The sequence below is a fragment of the Manis pentadactyla genome, chromosome 5 (assembly GCF_030020395.1).
Source record: "Manis pentadactyla isolate mManPen7 chromosome 5, mManPen7.hap1, whole genome shotgun sequence".
NCBI classification, from domain to species: domain Eukaryota; kingdom Metazoa; phylum Chordata; class Mammalia; order Pholidota; family Manidae; genus Manis; species Manis pentadactyla.
In genome coordinates this window covers 124,323,594-124,338,671 of record NC_080023.1, presented here as the reverse complement: position 1 = coordinate 124,338,671, position 15,078 = coordinate 124,323,594, and the positions used below count along the sequence as shown (strand labels likewise).

The 15,078-nt window shown below is 38.3% G+C and overlaps 1 protein-coding gene across 1 annotated transcript in view; it reads left to right on the top strand.

Annotated features, from left to right (window-relative positions):
- The window catches only part of RNF150 (ring finger protein 150), a 289,515-nt gene extending 275,012 nt beyond the window's left edge, over positions 1-14,503 (top strand). Inside the window, exon 7 of the mRNA XM_036931488.2 lies at positions 14,095-14,503. Coding sequence (XP_036787383.2) covers positions 14,095-14,213 — 119 coding nt within the window. The 3' untranslated portion in view covers positions 14,214-14,503. The remainder of the gene's footprint in view (positions 1-14,094) is intronic.
- Positions 14,504-15,078: the final 575 nt, after the last annotated feature.

Sequence of the window (15,078 nt, the reverse complement as noted above, 5' to 3'; positions counted from 1 at the left end):
GTTCCAGGAAATAAAGATCAGATGAGCAGAGGAAGCAGAGATCAGATTTGTGAAGTGAGACAGTTTGACAAGTGGTTTAAACCGTTACACAATCGATCAGTGATCTGCCTCTGAATACTGCAAGGGGAGGAGGAGGAGTGGGTGGGCTTGGAGGGCTGTCTCGGCCCTCCGCTTTCCCATTACTGTTGCCACCTTCACCATCACCACCATCACCACTCACACTACTCAGCCTCCCAGGTCCTCCTGTAGGACTTCATGGAGCACCATGAAAACCAGCCTGGCAAGAACAGAGAACTGGGTTCAAGTCCTAGTTCTGCCCCTTACTGGCTTTCTGGGAGACCTTGAGAGTGTGACTTAGCCTTTCTGAGATTCAGGCCACCTGCTGTAAAGGGGGCTCAAGTGTGTAACAGACATTATAAGTTAAAGCAAATGTAAGAGATGATGGTGATAAAATAATAGTTACAGTTGTGAAAAAGTACGTTAAAACAATTCTGGGCCAAATCTACCATTTTATACCCTGTTACCCACCTGCACCCCCCAGCATCATTGCCCCTGCCATACTCATGGGGTACAGTGAGAGGCACAGGCAGGTGACCAGCTATTATAATTCGCCTTTACTGGGACCAGTAATTAAAAGTGGTGTTTTACACCTCTACATTTCTTTTATTATGTTGATGCCTATTTTCTGGAAAGACAAAATAAATACTGTCTGGAGTTATATTAAACTCCTCAAAATGCTCCTTCCCTAGAGAATACAGTAATCATGTATTCTCAGCTCTGGAAAAACAGAAAAGAGAAGGAAACTAACACTTATGGAGAATCTGCTAGAAGACATGTACAAGGAAAAATTGTTAGAGCAGTCAAAAGTTATCCCTAAATGTCTTTCATTTTGGAAAAGGACAAAATATAGCATAGTCTTAGATGGGCTTGTTACAACAGTTAAAAGAAATGAAATACAGAATATGATTAAATCCTAAAAACAAGATTAAGAACAAAACGTAAGTTAAACAATAGCATATACAGCAAGCTTTCGTTTATGTAAAAGAAACTGAATACACAAACAAGCACTTAATTGTTCATGGGTCTGTTACTTACCTGCATTCACACATATATACATATACATATGTTTGTATAAATTGTGCCATAAAGATTCACATCAAATTATAATGGTGGTTACTGTGTTGGGGGTATCAAACTAGAAATGAGATACAAAGGAAACTAATGTGGTCTTGCTGTTTTTGTTTTACTGAGAAGATAGACATAAAACATGATTCACTCAATGAGTATTATTTACTCAGAGCCTGGAAAGCTCAGACCCTCCTCCTGTGCAGGGGAGTGTTGTGATGTAGGCAGTCCCTTACCTCATGGGGATTATATTCTATTAAAAAAGAAGTATAGACTGTAGACTATAATGCCAACATAGGACTATCAAAAATAAAATTAAATGGCCAGCTAAGGAGTTAGAGAGTGACCAGGGGCTATTAGGCCAGTCAGTCGGGAACAGCTTCTCTGAGGAGGTGACATTGAGCAGAGACCTGAATGTCAGTATCAGTGCTTGGTGATAGGGACATAGCCACATAGTTTATCATTCTCTGCACTTTGGGGACATTTTAAAAATACTTATCTTAACCAAAAAAATCTGCTTCAAGGTAGCATGAGATTTTTTAATGAGATTCCAGACCCAGGTAAAACATTTAGGGATTTCAACCTTGCAAATCAGTGATTGGTGGTAGAGAACAGTGTGTCTGAAAAAAACATCTCAGAAGTTAGTGACTTAATTTTATATCTGGTAAACATGAACATGTAAATCATTTTTTAAAATACAGACTCAAATGCTGAGCAAAATCTTCCTGTTTGAGGTGGGGTTTCAGGAAATAGAGCAGTGGTTCTCAAGGGAAAAGTGATAGGGGGATGCAGGTATCCAAACCTTCATGGCAAGGGATAAGATGTGTATGTTTGTCAAAAGGGGGCATGCTTTCTTTTTAATGTTGGAGGATGTGCTCATAAGGGAGAAATAAACAGTTGAAATGAGCTGTTAAAGGAGTTGGAAGATCTGATCTCAACACTGACATAAGCATTATAACATTCTACCAGCAGTGACAGTGGGTCCCATGTCTGTCTCCTCACTTATAAAGTAGTGGGATGGTTCATATAACTGCAAACAGCATAAACAGTAGCTCCAGCTTTATCACTACCACCATTAAAACCTATCTTTTATTAAGGGGTTCTCTGAACTGGAAAGTAGGCTAAATGCTCTATGTCCATTACTTATTTGGTTGAATGAGCGAGTAAGTAATCTCTAAGGCTCTTTTTAGCTTTCTCTGCTTGGTTATGAAGTGAGAATGAAGGCATAAGAGGACACAAGAGTGGTGGTTGTGTCCCCAGGGAGCAGAAGTGAGGACAAATATCTGGCCCAGCTTGATGGGCCCCTTACTCCCTTTGCCATTTCATGTCCCCTTACCTGGTCGAACAAAAAAACACTTACCTTATTTTTATCTCCTTTATCCTCACACTAGACACATGGCAAGGTATTCCCATTGCATGGCCAAATATTGATTAAAACTCCATTTTTTGTTCTATGAACAAAGAATTAGAAATTGCATTCTGTGGAACAAGAAGAAAGGGTTAGGGAATGATTTGATGACATGCATGCCTTGCTGTTTTATCTTCTTTGTTCCTGCTAGTAGATGCTTTAGATAGAATCCAATAGCTTTTTCAGGAAGGCATATCATCTAGGTAAATTTCAGGAATTTATTGTTGGAATATCAACTCATGCTCTGGGTCAAAACACCAGGCCTTTTTTCTTTAGCAAGAGTGAGCCTAACAATTCTTGAGGGCTTCTTTGAGCCAACACTTTGGGCCCGCCCTTCTGCCGCTAAACACCAGGGTATAAACTGTTGTCCAAGCAGCCAAAGGTAAATTATGCAGTATTTACTCTAGGAGGTTCAGGCAACCAGAGGTTTTTCTAAACAAATAACTTGTAATCCTAAAATTTTATAAAAAGATTTCTCCAAGTGCTTTATGGGGAAGTAGATGGTCAGAAGGGTCAGAAACAATGTTTTCATTAAAAACCTTAAATGGTTTGTGGTGGTAGAACAGGTTACTGTCCAATGTTGCCTGCTATGGAAACCCAAATGTGTTCATGGCAGTGTTCAGTCTCTCGTTTATCACTGAGCTATTTATTTATCTCACAATTTGCTTATGCTCTTCTTGAGCACTTATATTTCAGCAGAGTCACTACTTAAAATGCTTCTTTCTTTTTAAAAATGTATATGTAAGAAACTGTGTTCCCACTTCTGCCCTCCCCTCCCCAACCACTTCCAGAGCACCCTAAAGCATTCCCTACTCTGCTATGTTCCGAGGCTTGACCTTTCATCTAGACATTGTGTTTCCATCAGAGCCCTCTTCTCTAGTTTCTTCTGGCTCTTGTGTTGGACTATCTTGTAACAGGGTGACACTTGCACAAGCAATAGGGATAAGGCTGTCATAAGACGAATGAGCTCTTTATGAAATGTTGATACGTTGACCTACATCTAATAGCACTAAAGAAATAGGACATTACAGAGCAGTTGGGGAGGGGCCAGGGAAGGAAAAGGCACCCCTTGTCCACGAGCATATTAGTGGGAAAAGAAAGAAGCTGAGAAGCTTAATGGGAAAGGAATGAAGCAGGTTCTCAGTAGGCACATTAACCACAATAATAGGTGTGTGTTACCTGACACAGCCTGTGTTAGACACACTGTGAGGTGAATCATTGTGTGTGTGTGTTTCTGTATATACATATATCATATATATTTATGTGTATACATAAATATATACAAGTATAAATATATGTATATGTATATATTTATGTGTATACAGAAATATGCCAAATCTAATTATAAGCTACAAAAAAGTATTATAAGGAAACAGATTGCTTATTTTTCAGCAGTTTATCCAAGCATGTATTTCTTATACACAACAGGCTATAATCCAGGTATGTTTTTAAAAAAAATATTACCCTGGTATTCAAATCCCTCTTCAGTTTTAGTACTATCTTATCTTTATCCATAGTTGTAGCATATCTTTCCAATCCCAATGCCTGTATTCAGTGAGAAAGAGTCAGGAAAAGGCAAAGTTCTCTAAGTATTTCAAAATAGGGGAAATAAATACAAGAAATTGATTGTAAAAATGTTGGGGGAGAAAATCAACACCAAGCTTTACCTTCCACATGTGTAAAATTAACTTGAATTGGGTCCTAGATCTCAACACGTAGTATACACATTAATAGAACAAAGGATAATAATAATATGATCAGTGCAGGAAAAGCATTTGACAGAATTATATACACTTTCATTATAAAAACAGTCAACTAGATGTAGAAGGAAATTACCTCAGCGTAATAAAAACCATACATGAAAAATCCCACAGTTAACTTCATAGGCAACAGGGAAAAGCTAAAAGCTAAAAGCTTTTCCTTTAAGATTAGAAACAAGGTAAGGATGCTCACTTTCACCACTTTTACTCAATATAGTACTGGAAGTCCTAGACAGAGCACTTAGGCAAGAAAAATAAATAAAAGCATCCAAATTGGAAGAAAAATCAAATATCTATACTTGCAGAGGACATGATCTAGTATATAAAAAAAATCCTAAAAATTCCCCCCAAAACTCCTTTTGGAACTAATAAATGAGTTCAGCAAAGTTGCAGGATATAAAATTGACACACAAAAATCAGTTGGTTTTCTTTATACAAACAATGAACAACTGAAAAGGAAATTAAGAAAATAATCTCATTTATAATATCATCAAAAAGAATAAAATATTTAGGAATAAAGAGATAAAAAACATATATTAAAAACTATAAAACTTTTCTGAGAGAAATTAAAAAGACACACATAAATGGAAAGATGCCCCATGTTTGTGGATAAGAAGACTTAATATTGTTAAAATATTCATACTACCCAAAGCAATCTACAGATTCACTGCAATCCCTTAAAAAATTCCAATGGCATTTTTTGCAGAAATATGTTTTAAAATCCTAAAATTTATGGAACCCCATGGACCCTGAATAGCCAAAACAATCCTAAGAAAGAACAAAGCCAGAGGCCTCACACTTCCTACTTTCAAAGTATATTACAAAGCCACCATCATCAAAACAGCATGGTACTGGCACAAAAACAGACATAGGAACAGAACAGAGAGCCCAGAAATAAACCCTCCTATATATGATCAAATGATCTGCGGCAGAGGTGCCAAGACTATACAATAGAGGAGAGTCTCTTCAACAGATGGTACTGGAAAAGCTGGATATCCACATACAAAAGAAAGAAGTTGGACTCTTATTTTGCAGGAGTCATGCAAGATGGGAGACTCTCAGGATCTGTTATGCAAAAATGATCATGTGATTGAAAGTATTGGGCTATACGCTCTGAGGTTGTCTCAAGAGTAAATTTAATACAATGTGATTTTGCCACAAATATAAAAAGGGTTTGGCAATTTCTCATATAGTTTACATGTACCTACCACATGGACCCAGAACTTCTAGGTAATTATGCAAGAGAAATGAAAATGTGTGCCTTCAAAAACACTTCCATACAAATGTTCATAGCAACTTCATTGACAATAGTCAAACACTGGAAATAACTCAAATGGTATTAAGCTTTTGAATGGATAAGCAAAATGTGATTTATACAGACAATGGAATACTCTTCAGCAAAAACATGCAGTATCATTGATGGATCTCAAAATGGGTATACTGAGTGAAAGAAATCAGACACAAAAGAGTACATACTGTAAAATTACATTTATGTAAAATTATAGAAAATAGGCCTTCAACTACACCCATGATTTTCCATGGGGGAATGATCTTGTCATTTTGGCAATACCTGGAGACTTTTTAGATTGTCATAACTGGAGAGAGGGTAATGATATTGGCATTCAGTGAGTAGAGATCAAGAATTCTGCTAAACACCCTACGATTCACAAGACATTTCCCACACAACAAAGAACTATCCACCCCAAATGTCAATCATACCAATGTTGATATTGACAACACCGATTAAAAGTTATTTTAAAAAAATCAGACATTACCTGGGGTCAGTGACAGAGGGAAGGATTAACTACAAAGAGGCATGAGAAATTTGGGGGTGGGGGGAATAGAAATGTTCAGCATTTTTAAAAAACACCATCAGGATAGTAGTGATTGCATGGGTACACACATCCATCGCATGCATCAGAGCTTATCAAATTATGCACTTTAAAACAAATGCAATTTATTGCAGATAAATTATGCTTCAGGGAAGTTGATTTACCAAAAAACAAAAGAAGTTTAGAAGATTATAGGAGCAAGAGGGTGTGACCCTGGGTTCCTGAGCCTGCATCTACTATTCTGATGTTGCTGGAGCTGTCTTGCTTCTGCCGGGCAGACCACCAACACTGCTGCTGAGTAGGAACTCAGAATCCCATTCCCTCTGGTTCTGGAAACTAATGCCAATATGTCTGGAGTTCACAGTGACCTGCCTAAACCAGGAGTAAAGTAATTTCCTTCTTCCTCCTGCCTCCAATCTCCTTGGCAGGACCTAAGAGAAAGACAGCTAGCAAGGGAGTCTGGGAAATGTGGTTCCCAGCCTTGTAGCTCCCAATGAAACCAGAGAGCACAGAGGGCAGGAAGGGGGCAGAACACCTTCTACAGGCTCCATCTGCCATATAGCTTATCATTCTCTAGACCCTAAGCTACAGCCAAATCAAACCATCCACGTGCCTTGATACATGCTCTGAAGACACCTATTCCTGTCGGTTCTCCTGAAGGGAATGCCATTTGCCCTCATCTCCATATTTCCCAATTCTGATCAGAACTCACCACTGGTTTACATGTAATCTACTTCGTGACACTCTTGGTTACCCAGTTGGCAGTGAAGTTTTCCCTGCTCTTTTGTTTTCTTAGCATTTTATTTATGCCTCTTTTAGCTTACATCACCTTGCATTAAATTTATATATATGAAAGTCTGATGTCTTTTACTAGATCAAATTCAACTTAAAGGCTGACCCTGTATTTGGTTCATCCTTATTTCCTCCAATAGTGCTCACCAACATTGCTGTCTACCTGCTGGGTGTTCAGTAACTACCTGTTGAACTAAATAAGTTGATGAATGAATAAATGAAGTGTATAGGTAATTTTATACAATTACAAAAATGGGTAAGTCTGCATGATATCTGCTTATTTCTATAGATCCATCTGACAGCTTCCCCTTTTTTACTGTTTGGTCATTCTCATCATGTTCATGCTTAGGAAGAGCCTTCCATATACCAGATACAATGCTTAATGCTTAATTTAAAGTTTTCTGTAGGTGGCACTAATTGGGGATTATAAAATAACTATAAGTTTTCACTAGATTTTGTCTCCTTTCCTACAAAAACTAATGCAAAGATCACATTGTCCCTTCTTTTGACACTTAGTGAGGAATTACTCAATGAAGGAACTGTTAATTAAATCTGTAAGGAGTTTGAATAATTGGAGAAAATCTCTGTCCTCCTGGGCAGAGTGTCACAGGGAAAGGAAACCAATGATGAAGAGATGGAAGCAAAGTAAAATGATAATGATGTGACCTAATTTAATATATAAGCTTTCAGAGAATTCTCCTCAACCAAACCAAATAATAACAATGCTTTAAACTTCCTCATCTGAAAGGTGAGAAAGAATTTTTCTGGTTTGAACTCATCAGGTGTATATTTATAATTATGGAACAAAAATTTTAAAAGGCAAAATACCAGTTATATGTGAATGATTTTAGGAGTTACTCGGCCAAGTGGATGAATTTGTACCATAGCCCAGAATGCTTGGTTCCTAAAAGTAGCCAAGCATTGTCTATAAGAACCACTAAGCAGGCAAAGAGAAGCCAGCAGCACCACCAGCACAGAGCCGTGCAGTTGTCTACAGCACCAGCTTGGTTCGGGATTCCATCTCTGCCCCTTTGTATGTTCTTGACTTTGGACCAGTTGACTTCACCTGTAAAATGTGAAGTAGCCATTAAGGTAATAATACACACATTCCAGAGTGGCATTACGAGGATGACATAGGTTAACATGTGTAATGGCTTAGCACAATTCCTGGCAACTAGGAAGGAGTTGATGCATTCTAGTTGTAACTATTAATACTGCACAGCCTCTGAGGGAAGTGACCCAGAGGCCTGTCATTGTCACAGCAGAAGCCACTCGTAAGAGGGAAAACTTAAATCTAATTGCAAGCTTATCTCCTCAGACATTCTTGTTAAGCAAAAGGTAAAAGCAAGGAACACATGTGAAAGGAGCACATTTCCTCATTAAAAACACTGGGCAGATGAAGTTGAATTAACTACGTCCTATGATTATGACAGGGAAGGTATAAGCAGTGCTTCAGCCCTAAGGAACCTCGGTTCTGAGAAGAGATGAAAAGACAGCAACATTGTAAATTGTAAGTTAGCCAGCCTGGCTGCGTGTCTCCCCTCTGGAGCTCTTGTATAACAGAGGTGATTGGAATTTATGTCCTATTTTCAAGAAGATAAGCATTGGTAACAGTGGACAGAAGGATGCTGTTTTTCTTTGAAACCTTATTTTTCAAGTGCATGTTGGAAAATAAGCTTTAATGTGATGGCAGAGCAGCTCCCACCATGTGAACTCCAAACCTCCTAGAGCATCAGAACACCTGGGAGGTTAAATTCATCACCACCTTATGTTCTCAACACAGAGAACATTTATTCTGAGGGCAGTGTTTGTTAGTTCCTAACAGAGGAGGACTTATTCCAGCCTGCCACTGCTCTATGCCTTCTTTCATAGGATAGGCAGGAGAGTAAATATCAAACTTCATTCTGGGAAGGGCAATTTTTTGCTCTCTGAATAACCATCATAAAGAAACAATTAAGTAGGAAAGCAATGATTTCATATGAAAAGTGTCATGTGAGGTTAATAGACAACATAGTTAGTGAAATGTAATTCAAAATATACATTTAAAGAAAAGCCAGGGAACTCTTGTTGCATATAGTAATGTGTTCTCCAGCTCACCCGAGATGCAAAATCTCTTAAGTGAAGCATTCTTAGCCTTTTATGGTTTCTGTGAGAATCTGATGAAATCAACCCTCTCACCAGAAAAAATGTATATATGCATATAGTCATAAAAACATATGTGTTATTTCATGTACCTGGACTCCCCTGCAAATCCACTAATCTTCAGATTAAGAATCTCAATTCTAAAATATAGATATGGCCAAGGTCATAGATTTTGGACTCAGACGTAAATTTGAGTTTTCATTCTAATTCTTACTGCAATGTAAGTTTGGGAAGTTTTTAACCTTTCTGAGCCTGTTTTATCACCTGATTATAGAAATAATAATACTTCCAATGTCATACATTAATTTTGAATATTAAATTAGACTATCTGTTTACATACGTAGTATATATAGTCCCTGACATGTAATAAGTACTCAGTAAGCATTAATATTCTTTTTAGCTTATAAAATACAAAACTTAAGACCTACAGGGCTAGAGAGGAACTTCAGTTTTAACACTACAAATATTTACCAAGTTCCTCCTATCTATGAAGGGGTGTGGTGGGATTCTGAAAGGGGAACGTTGACAAAGACATGGGCCTGAGCCAAGGAAATGATAAAGACAGGCCAGGCATGCCCAACAGCGGACAGGGCAGATCCCAGGATCTTCCAGTCCCAGGCCAAAGGAACTCGGACTGTCATCCAGACTCGCTGTCATGGGCAGTCACATCACACCCGCAGCAGAACCACAGCCACAGAGCCTACAGCACAGAAGGAGACCTGTGAGTCTTCATGTGACACTTTAGGTGTTAAAGAGGAAAGAGATAAACCAAAGACATTAATGACTTACTAATCAAATGGAACTAATAAAACAAATCCCACCACGGAGATTTTTTGGTTAACCACAGTTAGGCTACAGATGGATTTTACCCAGAATATGTGGAAATACACAAAAGCAGTAGTTAGAAGTCAACAAAATAGGTCACAAAGCTCCATCTAAAACAGACTATTTCCTGCTCACCATCTAATTAAATGATCTTCAGCACCATGAGAAAGGCATTCAAAACTGAGAATTAGATGCCTTGGGAGGGGTCCTAAACCCACCCCAGCCAGTTCAGCACTACTGCAGTATCTCATTTCCTTGAGTACGGATTGTTAACCATGAGTCAGTACCAATAAAGGAGGTTAAAAAAGCAGAATGTATTTAAAAGAAAAGAAGGAAATGAAACAATGACAATATTCTCTGGCCATTTTCAGTCTCTTCTGGGGCTTACCCTCATTCTTCTTCTGCCCTCCCAATAAATAAGAGATTTCAAACTCAAATGTCTACACAAGATAAGTAACATGAACCAGTGAGGAAGATAGTCAACCTAGAACCTCTCTGCCTTCAGCCAGTGGGGCAGCTCTTACTCAGCTTCCCCCAGTGATTTCCATCCAGGAACTGGGCATGTATTGCCAAATATTTCTTTTTCCAAGATAAATTTCTAATGTAAATTTGTATGTAAAATGTCCTGACTTTTAAATATTAAGCTAATTCACACTTTAAGGAAAACATTGTGCAAGCCAAACACATCATGTCAGGAGCACCAGTTTGAGTCTCTGGCTGTATATAGGTTTTGGTGTTCCTGGGAGCTCTGCCCCTGGTATTATCTTGTCACTCCACAGTGTCTTCCTATAAAAACCTCAGTCTATCCATGGTTTAAAATACCTTCTCTATGCTGAACTCTCTCACTTCCTTTGTTGATTGACAGTCATGTCCTCTCCTTTAAACCCCAGACCCCAATATCTAGCTGTGAACTCCACCATCTCCTTTGGATGATACGGTCTTCTCAAACATAGCATGCACAATACTGAAGTCTTGGTCTGCCCTACCCATTCATCTTTCCCGTTTCTCTAAGCTCCATAAATGGTACTTCTGTGACTCGAGAAATGTGGGGTTATTCTCTGCTTGCTCCTTTCTTGCTGCTCTTGTCCAGTCCATCACTTTTCTGTATATCCTCCTTCTAAAATATTTCTTAAGTTTGTCCCTTTGTCTCCATTCCTATTGCCACAATAGGTTACCATCATCTTCCATCTGTTTACTGCAAGAGTTTCCTCTAGATTCCCTTCACCCTCTGTCCTACCAATTGATTCTTCACTGAACAGCAAGAATGATCTTGCTCTTTAAAATATTGAATGGATCATATCCCTCTGTTTAAATTCTCTTAATGTCTTTAAAATGCATACAAACCAAGAGAAGAAAATGTATCAAGTAGCTATTATCCTGTGTCAAATGGACTAAGAGTATTTTTTTTCATTTGTAAGCAGGAATAATATCTACATCGTGGAATTGTTGTGAGAATTCCATAAAGGCCAATGTTATAAGTGCGTTTATTGGTTTTTGCAGGGAAGGAGGTAAAATCTGAACATGTATATTATTGTTAATAGCTACTATACACTCCTCAATGAGTACCACCTACAGAGAACCCTCTAAATGTTTTAGTGACAATGTTTTCATTTGTATTATTGTGGCCTCAAAGTAAAATATCTGCCTTGACTAAAGAATAAAATGCTTCTTTTAAAAATTCTAGAACAAACCCAATTCCATTAAAAACATGGGAGAGTAAAGAATAATTTCAAATGTCTCCAGGTCATTTTTTTTAAGTTTTGAAATGCAGAATGACTAGATGATGTAATTCATATGATGTCACATCATAAATATTGAACCTTTATTTGCCTATCTCCATCTATTCATTTGAATTCATCTTTGCCTAGAGCTGTGCAGGATAGTCAGTTTCCAAAATAGCATCATGAATGTAGCCCATAGTTATAGCAGCCCTCACGGCCCTTTTGGCTCTCAATTCACACATTCTGATATAGAAAACACCATGGAATCTGCTGAGGCTGGTGGCTGAAAAGCCAGGAGCAAAGGTGAGAAATGGCCACTTGCAGGTACGGTGCGCTATCGCTGTGGAGCTCTGAATGAGTTGTCTTATAGCTGTGCTTCCTTTTTTAAAAACTAGATCTACATGAAAGTCATAAAATCATTCCATGATGAGCTCTTGAGTTGATTTCCAGTTTAACTGTGAGCTGGGAATTTTGGCTTCTTGTGTGCGGACTTGGTTCATGAACCACTGCAAAAAAAAAGAAAGAAGGAAGAGAAGGAAGAACAGTGATATCTCTGTAATATAGTCCTCACTTTTTATCTCCAAGAATAAGAATATTTCAACTTTCATTACACTTTAAAGTAGTGAATTCTCCCTGGGAAACATATTAAAGTTCAGTCTTTTGTCTTTCAATTGGGTTTATTCCTGTGTAACATCCCATCTCTCTAAAACTGATTCTTAAGGCCATAACTCTTTGTTACTCTGTGTCCATTTAAACATCTTAAAAACTCAGTGCCCTGAAAAGTACCTGAAACTCATATATTTTCCTTAACCATTGGTCAACATGAAATATATCACTGGTTATTAGAGCAAAAGTATTGTGACCATCAACATTCTTTGGTACGTAGACCTTTTGTTGGTCTTTTGTGTGTTGCTTCTGCAGGGCAATGGAACATACAAGATCTTTTGGCTTTAAAGCTGCCTTTTATGTAACTGAGCTCCCCAGCCTTCCCTGTGCATGTTCCCAAGCTTGGTTCTGCATTCCAGTCATATTTAAATATGATCTGATGTCCGTCTGCACAAGGCTTCCTATCACCTCTAAATATCTGCTATTGTTAGTGTTTAAAAGATTCCTCCTTCTCAGTCATCTGGCTTAAATACGAGTTATCCTATAGGACTCGGTTTAGACATCATACCCTACAGGAAGGCTTCTTTGACTCAGGAAATGGTTATAGAGCCCTCTTACCTGCTCCTGTAACACCATGCACATCTTCCAGCATATGCTTATCCCCATGTGCTGTGAATGACTAGCTAACAATCTTCCCACCTACTAGAAGGTAAGTTCGCTGAAGGCAGAAGTTGTCTCACCTGCTATTCCTGACATCTAGCACAACCCTTAGCACATACTGGGGACCTGTTTGGTCTTGAGTGAATGAATGTTGTTTTATCCACTGCAGAGTGTTTGGGTGTGAAATCTGAAAAAATTCTAAAAGAAAATCAATATAAATCCCAAAACTTGAGACAACTTTTATTAACACTTCTGTTTCCTTGTTTTCTAGTTAACTTTCTCTGTCAACCTCACTGCCAATAAAGTTTGAATGCTTCTGCTTTCAATAAACAGAATACTGTGAGCATTTCCTTATGTAACTACAGATTCGTCGGAAGCATCACTTTAACAGTTAGAACAAGAAGATTGCCCTTTAGAAGCAGCATAGTTTGTTCAGATATTCCCTACTTGTTGGACTTCATTACTTGAACTCTTTTGCTGCTATAAATAATGTTGAAATGAATATTTTTGCATCTCTAATTATTTCTCCATAATACATTCTGGAAATAAAATTACTGCATGAAAATTGCACCGTTCTACATGCAATATACCAATGACCTACCTCAGTGTACCCTTAAATGTAATACTACTTTTTTTAAGGTGTGGAAGATCTCATAAACAAAAAGGAATAACTCATTTTTACCTTTGATTCATTAGTCATTTTTATTGTACTCTATGAATTGCATAATGGTAATCGGGACCAACTTTTCTGTTGGACTGTTAGTTTTCCTTACTAGTTTAAAAGCTACCTATGTGTTAAAAATGCAATCCTCTGTGAAATTTTTAAAAATATTCCTGGTGTGATATATGCCTTTGATCTTATGTGTCATGTTTTTGGTATTTTTTAAATGCTATGCACATTTATCAATCCTTTTTTCTGTGAATTGCTCAATTGCTATTTCATACAGAATTTCTCCTACATAGATATATGTTTACAAGATATATTGTCTTTTAGCTTCATTAATTTCTTTTGCTTACATTTAACTTTCTGACCCATTTAGAATCTATTTTGGACTACTGTGTGAGCCTGAGGCTCTAATTCTATTGTTTTTACAAAACAGCCAATTTTTCTAATTCCTTCTCTTGGCCTTCCAAGAAATGTTATTAAAGACAATTGTATTGAAGAACCCAGCATGCAGAGACATAGATCAGTGTTCACCATGAACTTTGCTTTCTCCTCCCAGGTGAGCAGGAGCCAGCAGTAAGCAGTGATTCTGACATCTCGCTGATTATGGCAATGGAGGTTGGACTGTCTGATGTAGAACTTTCCACTGATCAAGACTGTGAAGAGGTGAAATCTTGAAATGACAAATATAGAAAAGAAGGGTCAGTTGGACCCTAGGGGAACAAAGGGAGGACTGCCCCAAGGCTTGGAATGGGCACACCCACCTCCCCGTACACCTTGGCGACTCCAGGGCACTCTGCTCAAGAATGGTAATGAAAAGCAATATCCAAAGTCATGTTAATCAGGACAGTTTCTCCATCTCTACAACAGTCCAGGGCCTTGGCAGCTTGGAAGTCGAAAGCTGATTTTCCCTCCCACGTCCTTGTAGTCACACACTTCAGAAGCACTAAAACTGACTGAAAAGACAATTTTAGGGCTTCTTAGTTTCATTTCAGTTTTTTCCAGGTCTTGTTTTTTTGTTTGGGGAATGTTGTTCAATTTCTTTGGCAGTTTCTTTTCAAAGACTGTGTGTAGTTTAGTTTCTATCCACTCCTTTGTTTTTCTTCTGATTCACTAGCTTTTGTATAGAGTTCTGTTTAGAAGCACCACTTGTTGCTCTGATCAGTTTGTATTTCCATCTCTGAGATGAATCACCTTGACCTTTCAGCATGAAGTGTGCATGACTTTGGGAGGGTGCCTCAGCACCCTGAAACAGTCTAGGGACAGCTTATACTTAGAATCTATTTTCTTTTAAGTGGATCTTGCAAATCCCAGCTGCCAGAGACCACCACACTGAGCTCCGACTCTGCTGAGGCCATGGCCCATATTTTCAGCCACCTCACACTTGCCCGCCTCTCTTAAGGGCCCACATGATAAGAGAAGGTCGCTCTAGGGAGGCACTGCAATTGTCCAGATCTTACAGTGTTTGGCTGAAATTCTGAACTCAGAAGGCCACTTCAGGGAGGCAGTGGGGCTCCTAGCTGGGACTGCAAGCCTAGTTTTA